At 38.5% G+C, this 23,317-nt stretch overlaps 2 protein-coding genes and 1 long non-coding RNA gene across 4 annotated transcripts in view; 2 read left to right on the top strand and 1 right to left on the bottom strand.

Moving 5' to 3' along the window:
* daw (activin beta chain dawdle) overlaps window positions 1-533 on the bottom strand; it is a 73,876-nt gene extending 73,343 nt beyond the window's left edge. Inside the window, exon 1 of the mRNA XM_019045396.2 lies at window positions 59-533. Within this exon, the coding sequence (XP_018900941.2) occupies window positions 59-470 (412 nt within the window). The 5' untranslated portion in view covers window positions 471-533. The remainder of the gene's footprint in view (window positions 1-58) is intronic.
* A 5,554-nt stretch (window positions 534-6,087) lies between these two features.
* Window positions 6,088-12,611, top strand: LOC109032852 (uncharacterized). Of its 2 annotated transcripts, none has more exons than XR_011900574.1 (6): window positions 6,088-6,209; window positions 6,339-6,500; window positions 7,861-8,209; window positions 9,181-9,342; window positions 11,188-11,294; window positions 12,207-12,611. It is a non-coding gene; the product is annotated as an uncharacterized lncRNA (long non-coding RNA). The 2 variants fall into 2 exon arrangements; XR_011900575.1 differs by having other exon boundaries at window positions 12,210-12,611.
* Window positions 12,612-13,018: 407 nt separating this feature from the next.
* On the top strand, window positions 13,019-22,823 carry LOC140223733 (uncharacterized). Its single transcript, XM_072304418.1, has 3 exons — window positions 13,019-13,051; window positions 13,132-16,209; window positions 17,217-22,823. Exons 1-3 carry the CDS (start codon window positions 13,019-13,021, stop codon window positions 20,478-20,480), a joined length of 6,375 nt encoding a protein of 2,124 aa, XP_072160519.1. The 3' UTR covers window positions 20,481-22,823.
* The last annotated feature ends 494 nt before the right edge of the window (window positions 22,824-23,317 follow it).

A 23,317-nucleotide genomic window follows, 5' to 3' on the forward strand; every position in this document is an offset into this window, starting at 1 on the left:
CTCGGTATAAAGGGACTCTAGCCCTGTCTGTTGTGCGGCTGTGGGAGGTGAATCCTACCTTGAAGAGGGAACAAGACGATCCTGCCGGTCTTGCCGTAGAAGTCGTCGCCGTCGTCCTCGAACTCGTCCTCGGGTCTGTCCGGCGGCGGCTGCGTCTGGAAGGCGTGCGCGGGGACGCTGGCGCGGCGCTTGACCAGCGGCGGCTCCTTGAGCCGCAGCTTCTTGAGGATCTGCTGCTTGATGTACTCGACGCGGGAGCTGGCCAGCTCGGCCTCCGAGAGCGAGGCCTCGAGCGCCTGCCGGTGGAGGGCGCACCGCGGGCACGTCGTCCGGTCGTGCACGTTGCCCGGCCCGATCATCGCACTTCCGGTCCCGAGGACCGAGTTTCCGGTGCCGAGCACCGCACTCCCCAGGTTGGCGAACAGGACCATCGCGAGCGCGGCGACGAGGGGTTGGCGCGGGTCGACCATGGCGGGAGCGAGTCGAGTGAGAGCTGAGAGCCGGCGCGGAACTGCCCGGGGCCGAGGCAGCGACCGCGGACCGCGGTCGCCGCCGGCCACTCCCGCCGGCCACTCCCGCCGGGCGCCGGCCACGCCGCCCGGCGCCCATTGGCCGCCGGCCCGGCACGCGCCCAACCCACGCCCACAGCCCACGCCGCGGCCGGGGTGAGACAACCCGAGGTAAGTGGAACGGAGGTATGCGCCTCCCGACCGTTTCGGCTACACGGAAGAAAAATTCAATTGCTAAAAACAGTGAGTGCAATGTTTCAACGCAGAATTTACAATAAGAAAATGCTACTTTAACCACATTGTAAACTAATTTAACTACGGGGGTCGTTAAAGTAGCATTTTTTTGTTGTAAAATCTGCGTTGAAACATTGCACTCACTGTTTTTAGCAATTGAATTGCTGAATCAACAATTCTTTTTTTTTCCGTGAGAGTACCTACATTGAGAGAGTATGGCCACTGGTGTTACCACCTCTGATTGGCTCAGCCATCCTAGGCTGAATGGAGCCCTTAGGACCCAAAAATGGCGGACGCCATAAATTGATGTAATGCAAAATAACTCAAAATGTAGTTTTCTTTGCTTATCGTAACGAGAAATTTACCCAAATGCACTATTGCGACTTCTTTACATATTTTTAAGGCTATTCGTGTGCGATTTTTGAGAAAAATTACCGTAGATGTAGTAAGGTTGGCAGCAAGTGTGGTTGGTGATAACCGTCAAAAGTTGGCAATGACCCCCCTCCCATCCACAAAAACCAAAACAAAGCACCGCCATTTTTGGGTCGTAAGCCTCTCCACGGGGCCCAGTGGCCATACTCTCTCAATATAGGTACTCTAGTTTCGGCTAGAGTCCCTTTATACTGAGAGTCAAGACAATTTGAATCCATTTCTGATTGGTTCCCGTATTTTAGGCCTCCACAGTGTCACAAACGGGAATAAAGATTGCATTTTCACCAATTGCAAAGATTATAATCTGGAATGGACCAGGGAATCACGGGTTCGGCAAGGAACAAACGGAATGAGAGGAGGAACGGAGAAAGGCATTTGAGAATGGGCCGATCAAAGATTACGAAAAACGTTCAATTTCTGTAATCTTTATTCCCGTTTGTGACATCCATGAGCCGAATTGTCTTGACTCTCAGTATAAAGGGACTCTAGTTTCGGCTACGAGTCGGCGTTCGGCTCCTGGCGCTGGGGCGCGAAGTTTAAATTTCAACAATTTTGCCGTTTCAGGGTGTCTGGCGACCGGGAAAACCTGGAAAAGTGGGAAATGTCAGGGAATTTCTTTATTGTGTCAGGGACATGAAGGAAAGCGTCAGTTATGTTCTATTGTTTTGAACCAAACGATACATCGAACCACCATCGAAAACGATCTATCCCGCTTTACGCTTTTAGCTTTCGCTATTACGCGAAAAATTGGTCACACGCCTGGGCCTACAAAAATGCTGGAAAATTGGCCACTCTCCGTCGTAAAATTAGCTTGGAGGCATTGAACATTTTCCTCGATCATAGTTTTCGAAAAAAGGACGATGAGCGTCATGAAGTGAGGAAATCAAACTAGCTCTCGAACTTTTGTCAGGTGTCACAATACCTATACATACAATTTCTAAGATCGGTAAAAAATTATTTCCTTCGAAATTTTCACCTTTTTGGTAACATAGAGACGTTTTATCAACCCCCCCCCCCCCCCTCATCCGCTATAAGTGACTCTCTCGGAAGAGGTAGTACAGTAAATTTTTAGACGTGCGCCCTTTAGATCGCTGGAGAGACCTCTTACATTTTTTTTCTTTTCAAAATGATAATTAATTAGGGCACATCCTATTTTCGGCTGTATTGCTCACGTAGCCCTTGAAGCACCACTACAAATGAGACAAACGAAACTGACACAACATGAAAATAGAGCAAATGGAAAGACGGCGCTATTATTGAGATTATTTATATATTTTGAGATTTAAACCAGCCCGATAAGACATCGAATTGCGATGTATTGCACGGTTAAGATAGGGCTATGTCTTGTCGTAAGCGGCGACATAGAGTCGATGACATTTCAATAGTCGCCCCGCTGGATGGATGTCTGTGTTGCATCTGCAAAATTGAAGGCGCGATGACGCGAGCTGCGAATTTGCGATGTTCCGCAGCTCCGCTTTACACTACCAATGAGGTGTCGTGAGCAAACTTTGCTTAGCTTTGCTCAGCAAAGTTAAGAAACGAGGCTCGATTATTACGGCTCTCCTATTTACGGCTGTGTTGCTCATATATCCTTTAAAGCACCGCTAAATATACAAATAAGACAAACTGAAACAAACACAGTATGAAAAAGGCGCGATGATGACGGCGCAGAGATACAACTATTCGTACATGATGGATGTCCGTGTTGCAACTGCAAAATTGAAGGCGCGATGGCGCTAGGAATGAACTTGCAATGCTCCGTTCTATGCTGTCAGTGAGGTGTTGCTGAGATCCGAGAGATATATTTAATAAACCTGGCCCGATTACGTCTCGACTCCGTTGTTCCTCAATTTTTTCTTCTTTTCTTCAATTTGAAGTTTGATTCTTTTTTTAATGTATTTACAAACCAACATCTACGGCTGGCATATCAGAGCACATCGACGGTGCAAGTCGGCAATTGCATACCTATTCTCGGTAAGAGAAGAAGGGCATTCTTCGGCAAGAAAACTCGCTTTAAAATTGAAATGTTATTTTGAACATTAAAAAAGGAAAAATTCATATTAAAAAAAAATGTTAAAAAAGTTAAATTAAAATTTAATAAAGCAATGTAAGCTTCTATGTATTGATACTCGCAATTGTATTATTTATTTAAATTCTACATTTCTATCCGTGCGTGTAAATCCCCTCCCCGGTGGAACCATTATTCAAATACAGAATGAACAATGTCCTGCGGGCCGATTACTGAAATCGATAGTCAAAGCGACAGACAAAGAGGACAGAAGGAGCACAGAGCGATCCTATTGGTTGAACAAGAACTTTTCGTCTTTCATGATGGCGAGCTTGTGGTCGGAGAGGAGTTTCCCATTGCTGGTGGAGTTCCGATCCTGCGCGCCGATTATTGAAATTTATAGACAAAGCTATAGACAAAGAAGACAAGGGGTTATAAAGCGATCCTATTGGTTGAAATGGGTGGTTCTCATAGACTGAGGAAGAAAATGATGACTAATTGTCGGGTCTCTCGTGGGTTGCCATTAGTTAGTCTATTGCCTACCTCTTTTGTCCATTGCAACCACCCGCTTCTACCAGTAGGATCCCTCCAAATCCTTTTTGTCTTCTTTGTCTATTGCTTTGTCTGTCAATTTCAATAATCAGCCCGCAGCAGGGGTGTCCCATCCGCGTCGACTTGGACTTGGCAGAAAGTCTTCATAATTTTCATCATGCTCGTTTTGCCGAACCCTCGCGGCGCCGTGACGCACATCGTGTAGTCGCGCTGTATTCCATGCTTTCGCAGGACAGGTTCACGAGGAATCAGCCAAGTAGCTGTGCTCAAGGTACGCTTCACTAAGAACATCCTGGAACGACTTGATAAAACCCGAACACAAAAAATGCGACAAAAATGTACCGAAAACGGTTCGCAAGGGGTGACTCTATGGTGCAAGTGGACTTAAAATCGCGGAAAATCAAAATCTTGGCTGATCCTAATTTCGAGGTACCGCAATTTGAAATTTTCATAATGAATGCAAGTTTTCTACTGAGTTTGATCAGCTTTTTTACTTATTTGTCCTTGGATTCTGTGTTGATCGGTTCACGTTTTTATTTTTCGTCCGATTCATTTCGATCGAATACGTACCCTTTCGTTACATACGAACTTATCACTTATCATACTCTTTTTTTTTAACTGAAAAATTCGCCTTCTGCTGCGTCTGCAGCAATTGTTGTTACGAATATGTTGTGCGTGCTGATTATAGCTCAGTACATACTCGACTCTTTGAAGGCGTTTTTTGTGCACAAGTAGCGCAGTCTGTCGGAGAACGAACAAAGTAGAGATTCATCGATTCGTTCAATCTCTACTTTGTTCGTTCTCCGACAGACTGCGTTACTTGTGCACAAAAAACGCCTTCAAAGAGTCGAGTATGTACTGAGCTATAATCAGCACGCACAACATATTCGAAACAACAATTGCTGCGGACGCAGTTGAAGGCGAATTGAAAACTACCGTATAAAACACACTGAAAACCTTGATCTCAAGATGATCTCTTTAATTAATATTATTACCAATAGAGAGTTGTATTTTATGGGGGATTCTGGAAAAAAGTTTCAAGATTAACTAAAACTTGAGATATGATTGATGCTCCGCAGCCCATGACAAGTTATACAATAATAAAACAAATTACATAGCTGGTAACAAGGCTAACCTTCGCGTAAATATCACCGAAACGTTTCGGCTGAAAAGTCAGCCTTCCTCAGTTGGATAAAACAATAAAAAATTGTAAAAATTTAAAAAAGCAGTACTTTCCTGTACGTTTCGAAGCAAGAGAAAATTATTTTCTCGGGGGGGGGGGGGACGATTCCCTGGGGAGAAAAAACTATTCCTTGGGCAGAGAAGTCTAATTTTTCGGGAGGGAAAACTGTTTTCTCGGGAGGGAAAACTATTTTCTCGGGAGAGACAACTATTCCCTCGAGGGAGAAAACTATTTTCTGGGGATGGTAAACTATTTTCTCAGGAGGGAAAACCATTTTCTCAGCAGAGGTAACTTTCCGTAGAGAATAGATATCACTACGGAGGAAATAGTTGTCCCTCCCGAGAAAATATTCTATCTGGAGAAAATTCTTGTCCCTTTGGAGAGAATAGGTGTCTCTCCGGAGAAAATAGTTTTCTCTCTCGAGAAAATAGTTTTTTAGTTTCTCCGCAGAAAATCGTTGTGCCGCGTTTAAATATTCTCTCTAGAGAAAATTCTTGTCACTCCGAAGAGAATAGTTTTCTCTTACATTGCATAACAAAATTATTCTCGCTTTGAAAGGTACAGCAAAGTACTACGTCATTAGATTTTTACAATCAGGTGATTCCGGGACACCATCGCAGCTTTAGATTAAGATCAATTATTTAATTCAGATCATTTTATCTTGCAATTTTTGAAGATATTATAAACCTGTAATCTATGTGTATAATCTAATGTGACACCCACAGTATTTAAAATCATCTTTTGGGCTATTATTATATTACTATTTTGCTTTCCTCAAAATTAGAATGTACTCAAATAGGCCTTCGGGCTAGCACCAGCTGTCTCTGCTAGTTCCAATTCGTGAATATTTCATTAAAAATATTATTACTTTCAAAAAAAAAAAAAAAAAAAAAAAAAAAAGTAATTAAAAATTGTACTGAATAAAGCCCTGTAATTGACGATGAAAAATGTTCCCTGTAGTGATTCAAATTTTGTTCCCGAGCATTTCTGAGCGGTTTTTCGGCGGCAAGTGCCAGTCGCGGGGGAGAGGGGAAGGGGTGGCGCGCTCATTTGGACAGTCCGTCAATTTAAAATTTCGCGCCTTCAGAATTGGCGCCTAAATTTAGTTCATGCGGCCGCCGATGCAGCGCCATCAGACAACCGGCAAAAAAAAAATTATCATCACGTTGTGCAATGTAAACAAAGCATGGTGAAACTGAAATAGGTGATAATGAACAATATCCTCTAATGACATAGAAGAATATTAAATAGCTTCACTCAGCCCAACCTACTTCTCCGAATTTTTTACCTCGTAAGTTCGTACCTCGTCTCACATTTTGTTCTCTTAGATAGTTTTGATGCGTATATTTTGAGATAGTATTAGAAACAAATTGTATTACTGTTCAAACTCTAGTGCTGTTTCAATTGGTTTCAATTCTAGTTTCTCCTGCCTTGGCATACCCATCCTGTAAATCCCTGAGGAATTAGATTCGTCTTTGCACTCCTTGGCGATTGTTTGACACGTTGTGCAATCCATTTCATCAACTCATTTCTCATCCACGTGGTTTCCTGAGTGGAAAGAATCTTCTGTAGACGCAAACTCGTAAGTATGTCTTGACATTTTAACAATAGATGTAATCGCGTAAAGATCAATGACATGAATCATTTAGAAATTAGCGTATGAAACTGATATGCAAGAAACCTCAAATACCATCCTTAGTAGGTACTTGCTCAGTCATGATCGACACAAACACTCCCAACAGCTTGGCTCTTAGTAAGCTTGTCCCTATGTACCGAACCCCACAAATTTCTCACTCTTTGAAGTTGGCACGTCAGCATATTGCCTATAAGAATGGAGAGGCTGCGACTACTCAGTCTTGTGATGTCGAACCAGTGAAGTAGTTGCTGTGTTACACTGTGTCACAAGGTCTGAACACTCGAAATTAATGGCAGTTCATTTCTCTCTAAAATTGTATGTAGGAAACGATTCACACAATGGAATGTTGAAAAATCAAATTTTGAAAGAGATATTAACAAGTAATTCTAACACAGATAAAGTGAAAATTACATGATATGAGTGATGTACCTAATTTGTATTTTTGCCACTTGTCCAATCTCAATTGGACCGAGTTTAACAGAAAGGAACCGAGCCACATCAGCTATTACCAAGTTTAACTGGGTAATTAATTTTTTACAAGAGAACGTTTGTTCGGATTTCTTTGAAAATTTTATGGAATTTGCTTCGCACCATGGAGAATTTTCACTGAAATTCCGAAATCACGAAAATCCGCACAACCGTTACCATGTAAAAAATTAAATTGCCCAATTAAATTTGGCAACAGCTGATGTGGCTTGATTCCTTTTTGTTTAACGCGGTCCAATTGTAAACATTCATATTGTGTTCAAAAATTGATTTTCCGACTTCCTGTTGTCCGTTTCATTTTTCTCGCTCAATTTTGAAGGGAAAAAATGTTACATACTGTTTTAATTTGTACCTTGCTTAGAGGCCCATTTACTGCTTTCAGTAGTTCAGTACTAACTCAGTGCCCAACGTTAGGCTGATATGATACATGTTGGGCCCCCTCTCTTAAAGCTGATGTTTGCTTGACTGCAAACATGTTAAAACCCCTTTCAACTTGAGTCGGTAAGGTCGCACTTCCACTCTACAATATGCATAAAATGTGGGCAAGTTCCATGTCTTGCTACCAGGACTTTTCAAGTTAGGTTTGTGTCTCAATTTTGGAATGCCCCTTCTCATTCCTGTTTTCAATACTCAGAACTGCCGTTTAGATAAGCCCTGCAGAATGCTGTCGTCATCTGAAAAATGCATCATCGAGTGGAAAGATATGATATATGTGCGCACACTTAAGTCTATGGGCTTGGTGCTGCTTATCTTCAGTACTTCTTCTTCTTCTTGAAGTGATGAGTAATCTTTGCCTCTGTTTTTGCTTCATTGCCTGCAGTTGTGTAATCTAAGTGAATCAGCGACCCCACTTAACTAGGAGGCACTCAATGTAATTCAAGTCTACGTCCTGGCCATATCTTCTTCAATCATAGGAGTCACTTAGTATTGTCTTAGGTACACTTACTTGTGCCATTGACTGCTTTAATCCATAAAATTTTTTCGTTTTTTTCCCCCCCTGGAAATTTCAAACTTTGGCAGGAGTAGACTGTAAACCCATAACTACATAAATTGTTGGACCCAGCACCATTTCTCCACCTTGTAACATAAATTGTTGTACACAATCTCTTCTTAGATTTTCTTTAATCTAAATATCTGCCCACAATTATCATTTAAAGGTTGGTTTTTAAGTAAGTATGCCTATTTATTTTTTAATCATGTATTTACTTTATTAGCCAACATTATTAAGTACATAGTAACATTTATGGCTGTTTAGTCTAATTGTAAGAGGTATTTAATTTATCTGTAATGCGTTTAAAAGGACAAATTGCATGAAAGACCTATTTTGTAGTTGTAGTAAACGATTCAAAACAAGTTCAACAAGTCGTAATGACTCACTGATAAAGATACCTATTTGTGTTACTTTAATTTCAAATTGCGTACAAATTTCTGCAGAAACCAACTATTTCTTAACTTTCACAAAATACGAAACCCTCTGAAGGGGGAGGGGGCAAGGATGGCAAAACACCATTTATTTTTCAGCTTCATGTTAAAAATTTCCTAGAATGGCAAGAATAGTTTTTGTTTTCTACCAAAAAATTTTGAAATTTAAAGGGAACTGCCTGTGTAAATTCTATGACTTGACATGTTTTTAGTATTTTTGAGGTAAAGAAGAAGATGCCTGCTTAAGAAACACCGTTATCACATCGGTTCCTTTCTGTTAAATGCAATCTATTTAATGGTGAGACGTACTCAAAGTATTTTGGTTACACTAAGACTATTTTCTGGTGTTTACAAGTCACATTCCTAAAATCCATTAAGGATTTAGCTTGCCCTCCTTCTTTTTAATGAGCCTTCTAAGTTCAAACCCTCTATTTTCCTTTAATTTTCAAATTCCTGATGATGACTTCTTTTTCTTTAATTCCCTAGGAAGTGGAATCTGGAACTCTGCCTTTTTTGTATTTTAAAATATCCAATTAATTCTGATTGTGTAAATGATACCAGGCTCATGGGTTTTTGAACTTACGCCCTTCTGGCATCTCTCGTCACAACTCTTGTAGTTCTTGTGTTCAGAAATTATTCATCAAGCTAGATTTTTTTTTTTCGTCTAAACGAGATTCCTCTTGGACCACATGAGCCTCATGCATGTCTTATTTTTTAGGTGTTGTGGGGTTTCTGAACTGTCAGAAACAGACAAAAAATACTTTGTACAGCCTAAGGAGAACTGAGGATGGTTGAAGACTGATTTTTGCTATCATATAAACTTGTGCACTCGTCTCATCTTGGTTTCTTCACAAAAAGGCTCCAAAATTGCCAACAATATGTAAGTTTACTACTATTTTTACCGTGAAGTTAGATAATATATCTTTAGAAAATTTTAAGAGATACTCAGCCCATAAGACTGAAGAATAATGAACCCCTAGACAAGGTACGAAGTAAAGCATTCTGATACATGTTTCATAACAAAAACTTCATGTAGAACTTGATTCTCGCAACAAAAATTACTGACATCAACTACCAAGAAATTTAATGTTTCTTGATGCATGAATTCAATCCTTCTGTTCATAGAAACGTAATTTTCTACTTTCGTCGAATCGTGCACTAAAAGTTGCCAGAGAAGTCTCCGCAATATAGAAAGATAGCATCTCGATTTCAGTGCTTTGGCTTACCTGTTGTAGGTTGGTAATACTTTGAAGGATACAAAGCGGAAAAGTAACATTGTTCAATTAAAAAGCCCGCCACTATTGTTTCAGTGCGCAATTTGGCTCAAGCAAAGTATTGCGTTTTTTGTGACTGGGCGATTCAAATTTCCCTCGGTCAATGTAAAGTAAAAACGTTAATATCTCAGTTAGGAGTTGATTTCAGTAATTTTCAATGCAAGAACTGTGTTCTACGTGGAATTCTAGTTAAAGATATGTATCAGAATGCTTAGATTCGTACCTTGTCTAGTTGTCCATTATTTAGTAACTTTATTTTTAGTCAAAATCGACTCGATAATTCTTATGCTTGCTATGAGAGAGTCCACACTCCACAGTTCAGCCCCACTGTCATTTCTCTATAAACCAATCCTTTGTGTCAGAAAACGCCGAGGTGAGTGTTTGCTATCTCTTGCTTCTTTCCATTTTTCCCTATATCATTTCAAGGTAGATTTACACAGGTATGGACAGAACTTAACAACTGGCCTCTGATTGGCTCTCCAGCGCATAGAGTACATAGAGTCGTAATGTAATTGGGTGAGCTGGCGCCACTTTTAAGCATTTTCCAGGTCCCGAATTCCGAGACTCCTGTGTGACGCCGGGTCACTTTTTCGATACATAATCGATTGTTTGCGAATCACGGGTACCCGGTCATTCGATGTAAACAAAGAAGATAGGGATCACCACGTATTCCGCACCGCCATCTTGGATCGAACTTGTATCGAAAAAGTGACCCGAACTCGGCGCACACCGGGCTCGGAACTCGTCGAGCAGAACATGGCGCCAGCTCTCCCATTTACATTACGACTCTATGTACTCTATGCTCCAGCGGCCCCTTAACGTCAGCCATTTTGAATGTTTTGATTATTTTGATTTATTATGTTCGGTTTATCATTTGTCAAAATTTTGTGGGATTTTTTGCACAATTTTGATAATGCGATATTAATTTTAACGTTTAAACGCACAAACGTTTGAATGTTAATTTGATTGTAATTTAATTAAAAAACGGGCCCCTTAACCTACGTCACGTAGTCATGTGACACGTACTGAGGCTCATGGGAAATTTTCAACTTTTCCATACCTTTGTAAATCTACCTTGATATCATTTCAACTTTCTGTGTTCAAGTAAAATCAGTAGTCAAAGGTTGCGGGCAGCCTGGAAAATTGGAAAGTCAGGGAATTTGCAGCAACCAGGAAAAGACAGAGAATTCAATGTGTTTGCGTTTAGCAGAAGTGAGTGTAATTGAAGAGGAAAAAATAAAAGTGGAAGTTTTATTCGTTTGTTAGGGAATAGCAATAAAAATTAGAGAAAATTCCTGGAATTCAAAGATGAAGAAATTATGGCAACCGTTGTAGTCTCAACAATCCCAAAACAAAACACAATTTATTTGCTCATTTTATCGTTTCATGTTATGGTATACTTTGCTCATTTTTTGAATCAACCCTATTTGCTTTCTTTTATTTTGTTCCAGAAGATTGTACTATCTACTTGAAGTTGATCTTCAGATCTCTGTTTAGTCATCAACTGTTTGAACTAAGCCCACCAACTTTAATCTAGTTCTAAACTAGTTTATTGAATGTAAGTCACCACTACTTTTTTCTTTTAGTCTAGAACCCATCCCTGCCTTAAAAGCTGGGTTGTGAGCTTTGAAGATATAGACATTGGATGTGGATCATTATTCGACTAAAAAAAAAATTGTATCACTTTGGTTCCTTGCAACTTCGTTTTTATCAATAGGCTCCTTGTCATTGTCATGCAGACGTATGATTAGTTTAAAGCTCTATTTAATATATCTTGAGCGAATCTCAGAGCTTTGAAATGCCTATAGAAGAACAGAATTTTGATTTGTTTAAGTTTCAGAGATTTTAATTTTTGGGAAGTGGGACATTTTGGCCAATTTGTGATACATTATTTTCATCGAATCTATTTAAACCAGGGTTGCCACAGTTGGGGAGAAGAGCGAATTCAAGAAATGTCTTGGAATTTTAAAAATTCAAAGAAAACCGAGAAATGTAAAGGAAAAATGTTGAAGCACCTTCATTTGCATTTTAGAATGTGCATGAACAACAAATGCGAAATCATTCAAAACTATTTGAATACTATTTCAAATCATGAATGTTTAAGTATCCTTCAAATGTCAGGGAATTTCATTTCCTAAATTCTACGGCAGCCCTTATTAAAACAAGAGGGTTGTTAATGATCATACGTTGGTTCTCCCCTGAAACCGACATGATTGTGCATGAAGAAGACGAGTCTCAATTGAGAAAAATCGCATTTCTTCTGTGTTTCTCTCTTTAAAGTTGACTCATTGTGAGGCATTGTAATTTTATGCGATTTTTTTTTTTTTTTCTTAATTTGAGTCACTCAGTACAGCTTGATTGTTTTTCGTCCAAGCAATTTCCTAATTTTTCACACAATCTCTAGCCAAAAGCTCCCTCAATATTGAAATTAAAACATCATATTGTAAAAATTAATTTTGTTTTGTTCCAGAAGAACACCTACTTTTGCTACTTTTCAACCCCCAAGCTTATTTTTTGATTTAACTCCAAGCATAACTCACTTCTTAACTACCTATAGAGGTACAAGCCTTTTTAAAATGTAAAAATTGCCTTCCTCTCTTCACACAGAGCAGCTCCTAAATTTCTGTGTGGGAAAGAATAGATCTTATTAATTCACGGATTTCCATTTTTCAAGGCTGTATTTATGTAACTTGACGATAGGTGTGGAAGCTCAAGTCTTCATTTTCGTTATTGAAAAATTAGCATCTCTTTAGGTTGAAATTTTGTGTTTACCTCTATTCCTCATAACTTAGGACGTGAGAACAACAATTTAAAGCCAAGTGCTCATACGGAAATAGTAGGACACAATTCTATTATCAAATGCAATTTTATTTTGTTCCAGAAGAACAACTGACCCCGCCACAGTTCAGCAGCAATTTCTAAAATATCGGGCTTCAGAATTAATTGTAGAGGTACCAGCACATCTGAAATTTCTCTTTGAGAGTTAGTTGTTCTGAAATTCATAAAAAAGAACAACAAAACTCACATCATAGACTAAGCTGTATCAATTTAATTTTATAGCTTCTGAAAGCTCAGGGTTTTATTAGTGTAACCTGATGACGTGAGAGTTCATGATTATCTGTTAATTGGTCCTCTGTACTCATTAAATTATCATTTTCTAATCGGAGCTCTTCTTGAGGTTTAAATAACTCTCCTAGGCTCTGCCCTTTTGTGAGAATTTTTTATGCATTTAATATCTAAAATTTGCATTCAACATATTACTTGTCCATACAATTTATCATAATGTCTAATTCCGACTCTTCCTTATTTGCTGCTGTAGAAAGCAATGACATATCTTCACTGAGCACCATTATGCAAAATAAGATAGTTAACATGAATGAGCTCAATTCATGTAGCAAAACGTCATTGCACATTCAGTTGAAAAAGGATCTGTAGAATTAACAAAAAAGCTCATAGAAGTGAATTCTAATATTAATGCACTGACGCCTGATGAGAAAACACCTCTTTTCATAGCAGCTGAGGATGGTAATGTTGCATTGGTTAAACTACTATTGGAACAACCAAATTTAGATGTAAATAGGCTTCATCATGGCAAAACACCTTTACACATAGCATGTGAAAAAGGTCATACAGACATTGTAAAAGTTCTGTTGGCGGATAATCGCTGCTCACATTATATTAACACATATTTCAATGGTAAAGCCCCAATACACATTGCCTCCCAGTATGGTCAAACGGAAATCCTATCCAATTTACTGGAAGAGGAACCTGATGTGAATGCTGTTGATGACAATGGCTGCACATCACTCTGGATTGCGATAGAAAACAATCAAGAGAAATGTGTGCAAATCTTGCTCAAAGATGAGAGAGTCGATGTTAAAACCCGTCATTTTAATCAAACACCTTTAGAGCGTGCTCTGAAAGAGAAGAATACAAACATATCCAAGTTAATCATTGATAGAGTTGGTGATATTGAAATTACTGATGAAGGCGGACTAAATCCTTTACATCGTGCTGTAGATGAAGGAATGCTAGATGTCGTTGATTACATAATCAAGAAAGGAGCAAATATCCAATGTAAAACAAAGAATGGTAACACGCCTTTGCACATCGCTGCAAAACATGGGCATACAGAAATAGCTGAACTCCTCGTAAAAAATGGTGCTGATATCCATGCAAGAAGTGAAAATTATCACAACGCCACACCTCTCCAATATGCTATTAAATGTGAAAATCTAGAAGTTGCAAAGTTTCTAATTTCTGTGGGCTCGGACGTAAATGCGTATGACCCCCGTGCTCACTATGCGAGAGACAGAGGAGGAACTTTATTACACTATGCTGCGAGAGACACCGATGATAAACTAATAAGATTTTTAGTTGAGAATGGAGCGGATGTAAATGCCACCGAAAATGATGGAAGAACACCCCTGTGTTTGCTAGCGAAGCATGATGGTTCTTTTGATACAATGAGGTACCTTATTGAAAAGGGAGCTACTCTCAACAATGCTCGAGGTGGTACTCCCCTCTATTGGGCAATGTACGCGGATTTTGGTGGACATGATTCAAAGGCAGCCGATTTTCTCATAGGAATGGGAACCGATGTTAACAGCTGTATTGACTACCATGGAGATGAGAGGGATCAAATGAGAACTGCTTTACACTTGGCCAGACATTTATCTACAGTCAAACTCCTCATTGATAAAGGCGCAAATGTCAATGCAAAGGACAAGTTACTAAATACACCTTTGCACTCGGCGAAGACCCCATCCATTGCAAGATGCCTCATACAACATGGAGCAGAAGTTAATGCCTCAAACGAATCAGGGGATACACCTCTACATTTTGTGCAGAATTTTCATGTAGCGAAAGTTCTCATCGAAAAAGGTGCAAATGTCAATGCATCTAACAACGAGGGTTACACACCATTACATACTGCTCGAAATACAGCCGTAGCAAAACTGCTCCTAGAAAACGGGGCAGAACTAAAGGCAGTCACGAAGGATGGCAAAACTGTTTTACACACTGCAGCTGAAGCAGACGTTATAATGTCCTCCCGATTTAAGGGTGTAGCAGGCGTGGCCGAGTTTTTTGTGCAAAACGGTATTGATGTTGATTCCGTTGATAACTTCGGCAATACTCCTTTACACCTTTGTGGAATATCCTCTAATCTTCAAGTTGCAACTGTATTATTGGATAATGGAGCTAAAATCAATGTACATAACAAATCGAACAAGAGACCCATAGAGATGAATCGATATCCTGACTCAGTAAATTCTTTTCTCAGCAGGAAGCTGAGTGCAGTTGATCAAATTTTTACCGCAATTATTGATAATGAGGGCATTGAAAAAGTGAAATGCTTACTTAAAACAGCTGAAGTTATCAACCTTAAACAAGAAAATAGTCAACTTACTCTTCTACATCATGCTGTGAAGCAAAATAATAAAAAAATACTACGATTTCTTTTACAAGAAAAAATTACCCCAAGAAGCCCTTACCTAACTTTCCCTGGACTGTTCAACAGAGGTAAAGGAGCTCCAAGAAGTGGTGATCCTCACATCTCTCGTATTTTGGAAAAAATTAATGTGAATCCTTGCTGTAAGAATAACTGGACACCTTTGCATTATGCTGCGAAAGGAGATGACCCAGAGAGCGTAACACTACTCCTTCAATGTGGGGCAGCATATGAAGCTAAGACAAACGAGGGTAAGACACCCTTTGATCTAGCGGAGTGTAACTCCATCAGAGAAATTTTGACAATGGTAGGCGAACTTTTTGAAGCTGTGAAAAAAGGGAAAAAAGACCTTGTCAGTGAACTTTTAAAAAAGAATTATGGTATCGTAAATGCTGTCGACAGTAATGGTTGCAGTCCTTTATACTTTGCTGTAAGTAATGACTTTAAAGACATAACATCACTACTTTTAGAAAATGGTGCAAATGTGGCTCAAGTGACCAATTCCGGTAGCACACTCTTTCATTTAGCTGCTGCGAAGGGTGATGCGGAATTAGCAGATACTATCTTCAAACATGCCAAGAAGAATGGCAGTTCAAATGTTTTTGTTAATGCTAAGGAAGAAAATGGAACCACAGCTCTTCATATTGCTGCTCAGAATGGATCTGTAGAGATGACAAAGGCTCTACTGAAACATGGAGCTATGTATAATGCTAGGAACAAAGAAAATAAAAAACCCTCCGATCTCTCAAGGAAGGAGGATGTCACCAGCATTCTAAACTTAGTAGAAGAATCATTCAAAGCTGTGGAAGAAAATGCGGAGGAACTGTTGAACAGATTACGTGAAATGGAATTTGATGAATTTTTCTCTGTGACGAATGCTCAAGATAATTACGGACAAACCCTACCGGATTTCATTGCAGGCAGTGAATTTTCAAAAATTAAGACGTCCAAGGACAGAGAACTTTTGTTGCAGACGAACCCATGTCGTCATTCTCAAACCCCTGTTTTTTTCACAAGAAGAACTTGATGATATAGATTTAGGTTTTGGATTATTTGATTAAGGAAAAGGTCCTCTGCATTCACCCAGCAACCACCTTCTTCTACCAACTTTTTTCATCGAAGCCATGATTTTATTTTTAAAAAATTTAATGAACCGAGATGAGATTTTTGGTTACTATTCATTCGTGAACTAAAAGCATTTTGTTTATCTTGAACGCATCATCAATTGTTCAAAACAAACTGATTCACAGACAGATTACAGAATATACAGAACAACCCATGTCAGTGGGTTATTCTCTCTGTTGTAACCACTGATGATTCGTTCAGAAAACTCGAAGTTCATTTAATCTACTGAGAAATTGGACTGCATCTCACAATTTGGAACTACCATAGCCGGCTAAGTTTGTAAACAATGAACATACCAATAATTTCCCTATGCACACGAGTGTTCATACAGATGGGCCAGATATTATAGTCCTAATTGCAAAATATAGTCCAATTGACAACCAAAATCGTACCATAGAGAACAACGATCTTTAGCCGAGTGCTCGTACAGGAATAGAAGGACACAATTATATTATCAAGTGCAATGTTATTTTGTTTCAGAAGAACAACTGAGCCTGCCGCAGTTCAACAGAAAACTCTCACTCTGGCATAATTTCCAATATATTGGGCTTCAGAATTAATTGTAGAGGTACCAGCACATCTGGAATGTGATCGTTTTCTTTTTTCTCTCTGAGGTTTAGTTGTTCTAAAATTTATAAAAAAGAACAACTGAACTCACATCATAAAATAAGCTGTATCAATTTTATTTTATAGCCTCTGATAGCTTAGGGTTTTATCAGTGTAACCTGATGATATAAGAGTTCATAATTTTGTGTTAATTGGTCCTCTGTATCCATTAAATTATCATTTTCTAATCGGAGCTCTTTTCGAGGTTTAAATAACTCTCCTAGGCTCTGCCCTTGTGTGAGAATTCACACATTTAATATCTAAAATTTGCATTCAACGTATTACTTGTAAACGCAATTTATCATAATGTCTATTTCTGACTCTCCCTTATTTGCTGCTGTAGAAAGCAATGACATATCTTCACTGAGCACCATTATGCAGAATAAGATAGTTAACGTAAGTGAGCTCCATTCATGTGGCAAAACGTCATTGCACATTGCAGTTGAAAAAGGATCTATAGAATTAACAAAAAAGCTCATAGAAGTGAATTCTAATATTAATGCACTGACGCCTGATGAGAAAACACCTCTTTTCATAGCAGCTGAGGATGGTAACGTTGCATTGGTTAAACAACTATTGAAACAACCAAATTTAGATGTAAATATGCTTCACCATGGTAAAACACCTTTACACATAGCATGTGAAAAAGGTCATACAGACATTGTAAAAGTTCTGTTGGCGGATAATCGCTGCTCACATTATATTAACACATATTTCAATGGTAAAGCCCCAATACACATTGCCTCCCAGTATGGTCAAACGGAAATTCTATCCAATTTACTGGAAGAGGAACCTGATGTGAATGCTGTTGATGACAATGGCTGCACATCACTCTGGATTGCAATAGAAAACAATCAAGAGGAATGTGTGCAAATCTTGCTGAAAGACGAGAGAGTGGATGTTAAAACTCGCCATTTTAATCAAACACCTTTAGAGCGTGCTCTGAAGGAGAAGAATACAAACATATCCAAGTTAATCATTGACAGAGTTGGTGATATTGAAATTACTGATGAAGGCGGATTAAATCCTTTACATCGTGCTGTAGATGAAGGAAGACTAGATGTTGTTGATTACTTGATCAAGAAAGGAGCAGATATCCAATGTAAAACAAAGAATGGTAAAACGCCTTTGCACATCGCTGCAATACATGGGCATACAGAAATAGCTGAACTTCTCGTAGAAAATGGTGCTGATATCCATGCAAGAAGTGAAAATTATCACTATGCCACACCTCTTCAATACGCTATTGAATGTAAAAAACTAGAAGTTGCAAAGATTCTAATTTCTGTGGGCTCGGATGTAAATGCATATGACCCGCTTGTTCACTTTGCTAGAGGCAGAGGAGGAACTTTATTACACTATGCTGCGAGAGACACCGATGATACACTAATAAGATTTTTAGTTGAGAATGGAGCGGATGTCAATGCTACTGAGTACGATGGAAGGACACCTCTATGTTTACTTGTAAAACACCATGGTAGTTTTGCTGTGATGAGATACCTCATAGAAAAGGGAGCTACTCTTAACAATGAACGTGGTGGTACTCCCCTCTATTGGGCTATGCGCGAGGGTTATGGTGGATATGATTTAAAGGCAGCCAATTTTCTCATAGAAATGGGAACTGATGTTAACAGCTATATTGACTACCATGGAGATGAGTGGGATCAAATGAGAACTGCTTTACACTTGGCCAGACATTTATCTACAGTCCAACTCCTCATTGATAAAGGCGCAAATGTCAATGCAAAGGACAAGTTAGTAAATACACCTTTGCACTCAGCGAAGACCCCATCCATTGCAAAATGCCTCATACAACATGGGGCAGAAGTTAATGCCTCAAACGAATTAGGGGATACACCTCTACATTTTGAGCAGAATTTTCTTGTAGCGAAAGTTCTCATTGAGAAAGGTGCAAATGTCAATGCATCTAACAATGAGGGTTACACACCATTACATACTGCTCGAAACACAGCCGTAGCAAAACTGCTCCTAGAAAACGGGGCAGAACTAAAGGCAGTTACGAAGGATGGCAAAACTGTTCTACACACTGCAGCTGAAGCAGACGTTATAATGTCCTCCCGATTTAAGGGTGTAGGAGGCGTGGCTGAGTTTTTTTTGCAAAACGGTATTGATATTGATACCATCGATAACTACGGCAATACTCCTTTACACCTTTGTGGAATATCCTCTAATCTTGAAGTTGCAACTGTATTATTGGATAATGCAGCTAAACTCAATGTACGTAACAAATTGAGCATGACACCCAAAGAGATGAATCTATATCCTGGTTCCGTAAATTCTTTTCTCACCAGGAAGCTGCGCGCAGTTGATCAAATTTTTACCGCAATTATTGATAACCAGGGCATCATAGAAATAAAAGACTTAATTAAAACAGCTGAAGTTATCAACCAGAAACAAAAAGATAGTCAACTTACTCTTCTACATCATGCTGTGAAGCAAAATAATAAAAAAATACTACGATTTCTTTTACAAGAAAAAATCACCCCAAGAAGCACTAACCTACCTTTCCCTGGACTATTCAATAGAGGTAAAGGAGCTCCAAGAAGTGGTGATCCTCACATCTCTCGTATTTTGGAAAAAATTAATGTAAATCCTTGCTGTAAGAATAACTGGACACCTTTGCATTATGCTGCGAAAGGAGATGACCCAGAGACCGTAACTCTTCTCCTTCAGTGCGGGGCAGCATATGAAGCTAAGACAAACGAGGGTAAAATACCCTTGGATCTAGCGGAGTGTAATTCCATCAAAGAAATTCTGACACTGGCAAATGAATTTTTTGAAGCTGTGAAAGAAGGGAAGAAAGACCTTGTCAGTGAACTTTTAAAAAATAATTATGGTATCCTAAATGCTGTCGACAGTAATGGTTGCAGTCCTTTATACTTTTCTGTAAGTAATGACTTTAAAGACATAACATCATTACTTTTAGAAAATGGTGCAAATGTGGCTCAAGTGACCAATTCCGGTAGCACACTCCTTCATTTAGCTGCTGCGAAGGGTGATGCGGAATTAGCAGATACTATCTTCAAACATGCCAAGAAGAATGGCAGTTCAAATGTGTTTGTTAATGCTAGGGGAGAAAATGGATCCACAGCTCTTCATATTGCTGCTCAGAATGGATCTGTAGAGATGACAAAGGCTCTACTGAAACATGGAGCTATGTATAATGCTAGGAACAAAGAAAATAAAAAACCCTCCGATCTCTCAAGGAAGGAGGATGTCACCAGCATTCTAATCTTAGTAGAAGAATTATTCAAAGCTGTGGAAGAAAATGCGGAGGAACTGTTGAACAGATTACGTGAAATGGAATTTGATGAATTTTTTGCTGTGACGAATGCTCAGGATTATTACGGACAAACCCTACTGGATTATATTGGTAATAATGCACACTCATTTGCAGGCAGTGAATTTTCAAAAATTAAGAAGGCCAAGGATAGAGAACTTTCGTTGCAGACGAACCCATGTTATTATTCTCAAACCCCTGTTTATTCACAGGAATTACTTGATAATATAGATTTAGGTTTTGGGTTATTTGATGGTTGATTTTAGGATAGACTCACGATTTCCTCTGAAAATTTCAGTTTTTCAATCTATTTATTGGATGGATTTTACATGTTATGATCACCAGGGTATTTTTATTAAAAGCAGAATTCAATAATCCCCAAATGTTTTGCAATTTTATTGTATGACCTTTAAATGAAAAGCTTGTTGAATCTGAACATTTTATGTTGGTTACGAGGGGAATGGGTATTAACCTAATTTTTTTTCAGAGCATTAAGTACATGTTTTATGTGTGAGCAATAACGTTCCACCTAATACATGTACTAAACATGGTAATTCAAGTATTCAACATACGGTAATTTGCCAGGACAACACACCTTTTTAAGTCGATTAACTGACAGATTACAGAGACTCGTAGAAAAGAAATGATCACTCTTCTTCTCATTCTAGCAATGGTTCAAGAAGCCATCTGTATGCGTCACCATACATTTTTGTAAACACCATACAATATCCTCCTCATCTGTGTAATTAATATTGAACATCACTGGTTGGTACAGATCTATCTACAAAAGACCTAAAAAAATTGTTACTATATTTAGGTAAATAGATCTTCTCTGCATGCTGACATCAAATTATGGCTCGATGTGGCTTTTGTGCTTTACATCTTTATAAAACAGGGAGCTCTTAGATCACTAGCAACTCTGGGTACAATTTTCTAGAAAGAAGTTCTGAAAGGGGTTTTTTTACCCTCGTCAATGATTACTGTTATTACTCTGCTGAAATTCTTAAACTCACGGTTTTAAGAAAATTTTTTTCTCTCTTATTATTGTTGCACAAGATGGTTTCATAATTTCTAAGCTGGTTAAATACTTCAATCATGGCTTCCTGAACTCGAATATATGTGTAGGAGAAGTACTTAAGAAAGCACAGTACGGGTCAAGCACTAGGAAATTCGCTTGAACCCTATTTCGAACTCATCTTTCTTGCAACCAAAAAGCATTTAATTTAAAAATGTGAATAAGTTGATGCAATTCTATCATTTTTTCCAAGCGAACTCTTTAACACTATGAAAAGGCCTCTTTAAGCACAAGGCCGATTACTCAAATTTTAACGCAACACGATGAGACATTAAAATGCGATATATTGCTCCGTTAAGTTAAGGTTTTGTCTTGTCTTGTCGTGCTGACATAGTTTCAATATTCGGACTACAGGAGCTTTTCTGCCTCCCTGAGGAACGATTTAGAGTGCATTTTTGAAGAGAAGCTTTATTTCTGACAGAAGTGCATTTACCAATTGAATCGCTGAGTATTTGATATTACTCTAAGAAATTCTTTTCAAAAAATGTTCAAAATTCCAGCGTTCGTGCTATTTGCATGCCTAGAATCATTATAGCGGTCAGGAATAAAATGAGCTGGTACAATACGTACATCATTATGCCTACTAATGGCTTTCAAAAATGTACAGTGATGTTTGCGAAAATAGCATCTGCTGCCTTGACTGCATGACTGTGCGAAATCAGAAGAATCAGTCAGGGGGCTCACTAGTATCCCAAGTAGCACAGTGCATTGAAAGTTTTGAAATAAAATTGCAATTTAATACTATAAAATTGCTATTTTTTACCATAAAATTACAAAATTTTTTCATCATTTGGTCAGTGAATGCCGTTCATGAGCACTTAAAAACCTGAGTTCCTTGTGTCAGAAAAGAATTGTGACTTCTTCAATTCTATTGAATTGAATTACTATACCAGGTGCCCCTTCAATCAGTAGATAGGCAACATACACATCTTTCCAATGCAGTGCTAATAAGTTTATCATGCACTGCAATTTCGATCTTTGCTGCTTGGGAACTGGAGACAAACCTCTCGAAGTCAGCTAACAAAATTTGGGCCCTAAGTTAAATTTAGGAAATTTATTTTAGTTTGCTTTGCAGTCTGTGAACATGACTCTAAAATATGGTGAAAAATTGTCAAAGGAAACAAAAACCGCAATATTTTGAAAGTAGGAATCAATTTATTTAAAAAAAAAAAAAAAAAACTCAGACAACAAGACATAAAAAGTATTTTGCTGGAATGTGTAATTAAATGAGTAAAGAAATAAAAATAAGAATTTTCGAAGTGAAAATCAAATGAAAAGTTATATGGCCAAAGAATAAAACTAAGAAGCTTAAATCTGAGAATCATAACTGAATAGTTTAATAGTTTTTTATTTTTCTTCTTATTTAACGTTTCATTTATGATTCTCGGATTGAATCTCCTTATTCACTTTGTTACTCTTTTAAAATGAATTTTATATAATTACATGTTACGTTTCTAATTTTATCAAGCTTGTTCCGAAATTATAAAACTTTTATTTTTGTTCGAATATATTTTCATTGATTGCTATATTTGTCTGTTTTCCTTCTTTCAGTCTTTGTTTTGTAGCTTTACTCGATAATAGTGAGAATAATGCCAATTTTAGTACAGAAAACCAAAATGTTGAACTTTTGCTACCACCCAAGTAGCACTGGCATCGAATATATTGTAGTAAAGTTGCGATTAAGTGAACTAAAATTGCAATTTCTAACCACACTCGGACATTAATTTGGTTCATTAATACCGCTCATCAGGGCGTGTTCCCTGTATTGTGAAAGATAGGCAATTTGCCGTACAGAGATAAATAGCAACTTCTTTCACTTTTGTTGCAGGAACAAGATCTTCAAACACAATCTGGAACGTCAAGTAATTTACAGAAATCCAGAAAAGTCAGGGAAAGTCAGAAAATTTACAGCAACTTGCAAAATTCGGGGACTTTGTAGGTCTGGGATTTCCGCAATCAGCATTTAGCAGAAGTCAGAATTAATAGAGAAAAAAGTCGGAGACTAGTCAGGGAAAGTTGCAG

This window comes from Bemisia tabaci, chromosome 9, assembly GCF_918797505.1.
Source record: "Bemisia tabaci chromosome 9, PGI_BMITA_v3".
Lineage (NCBI taxonomy): Eukaryota > Metazoa > Arthropoda > Insecta > Hemiptera > Aleyrodidae > Bemisia > Bemisia tabaci.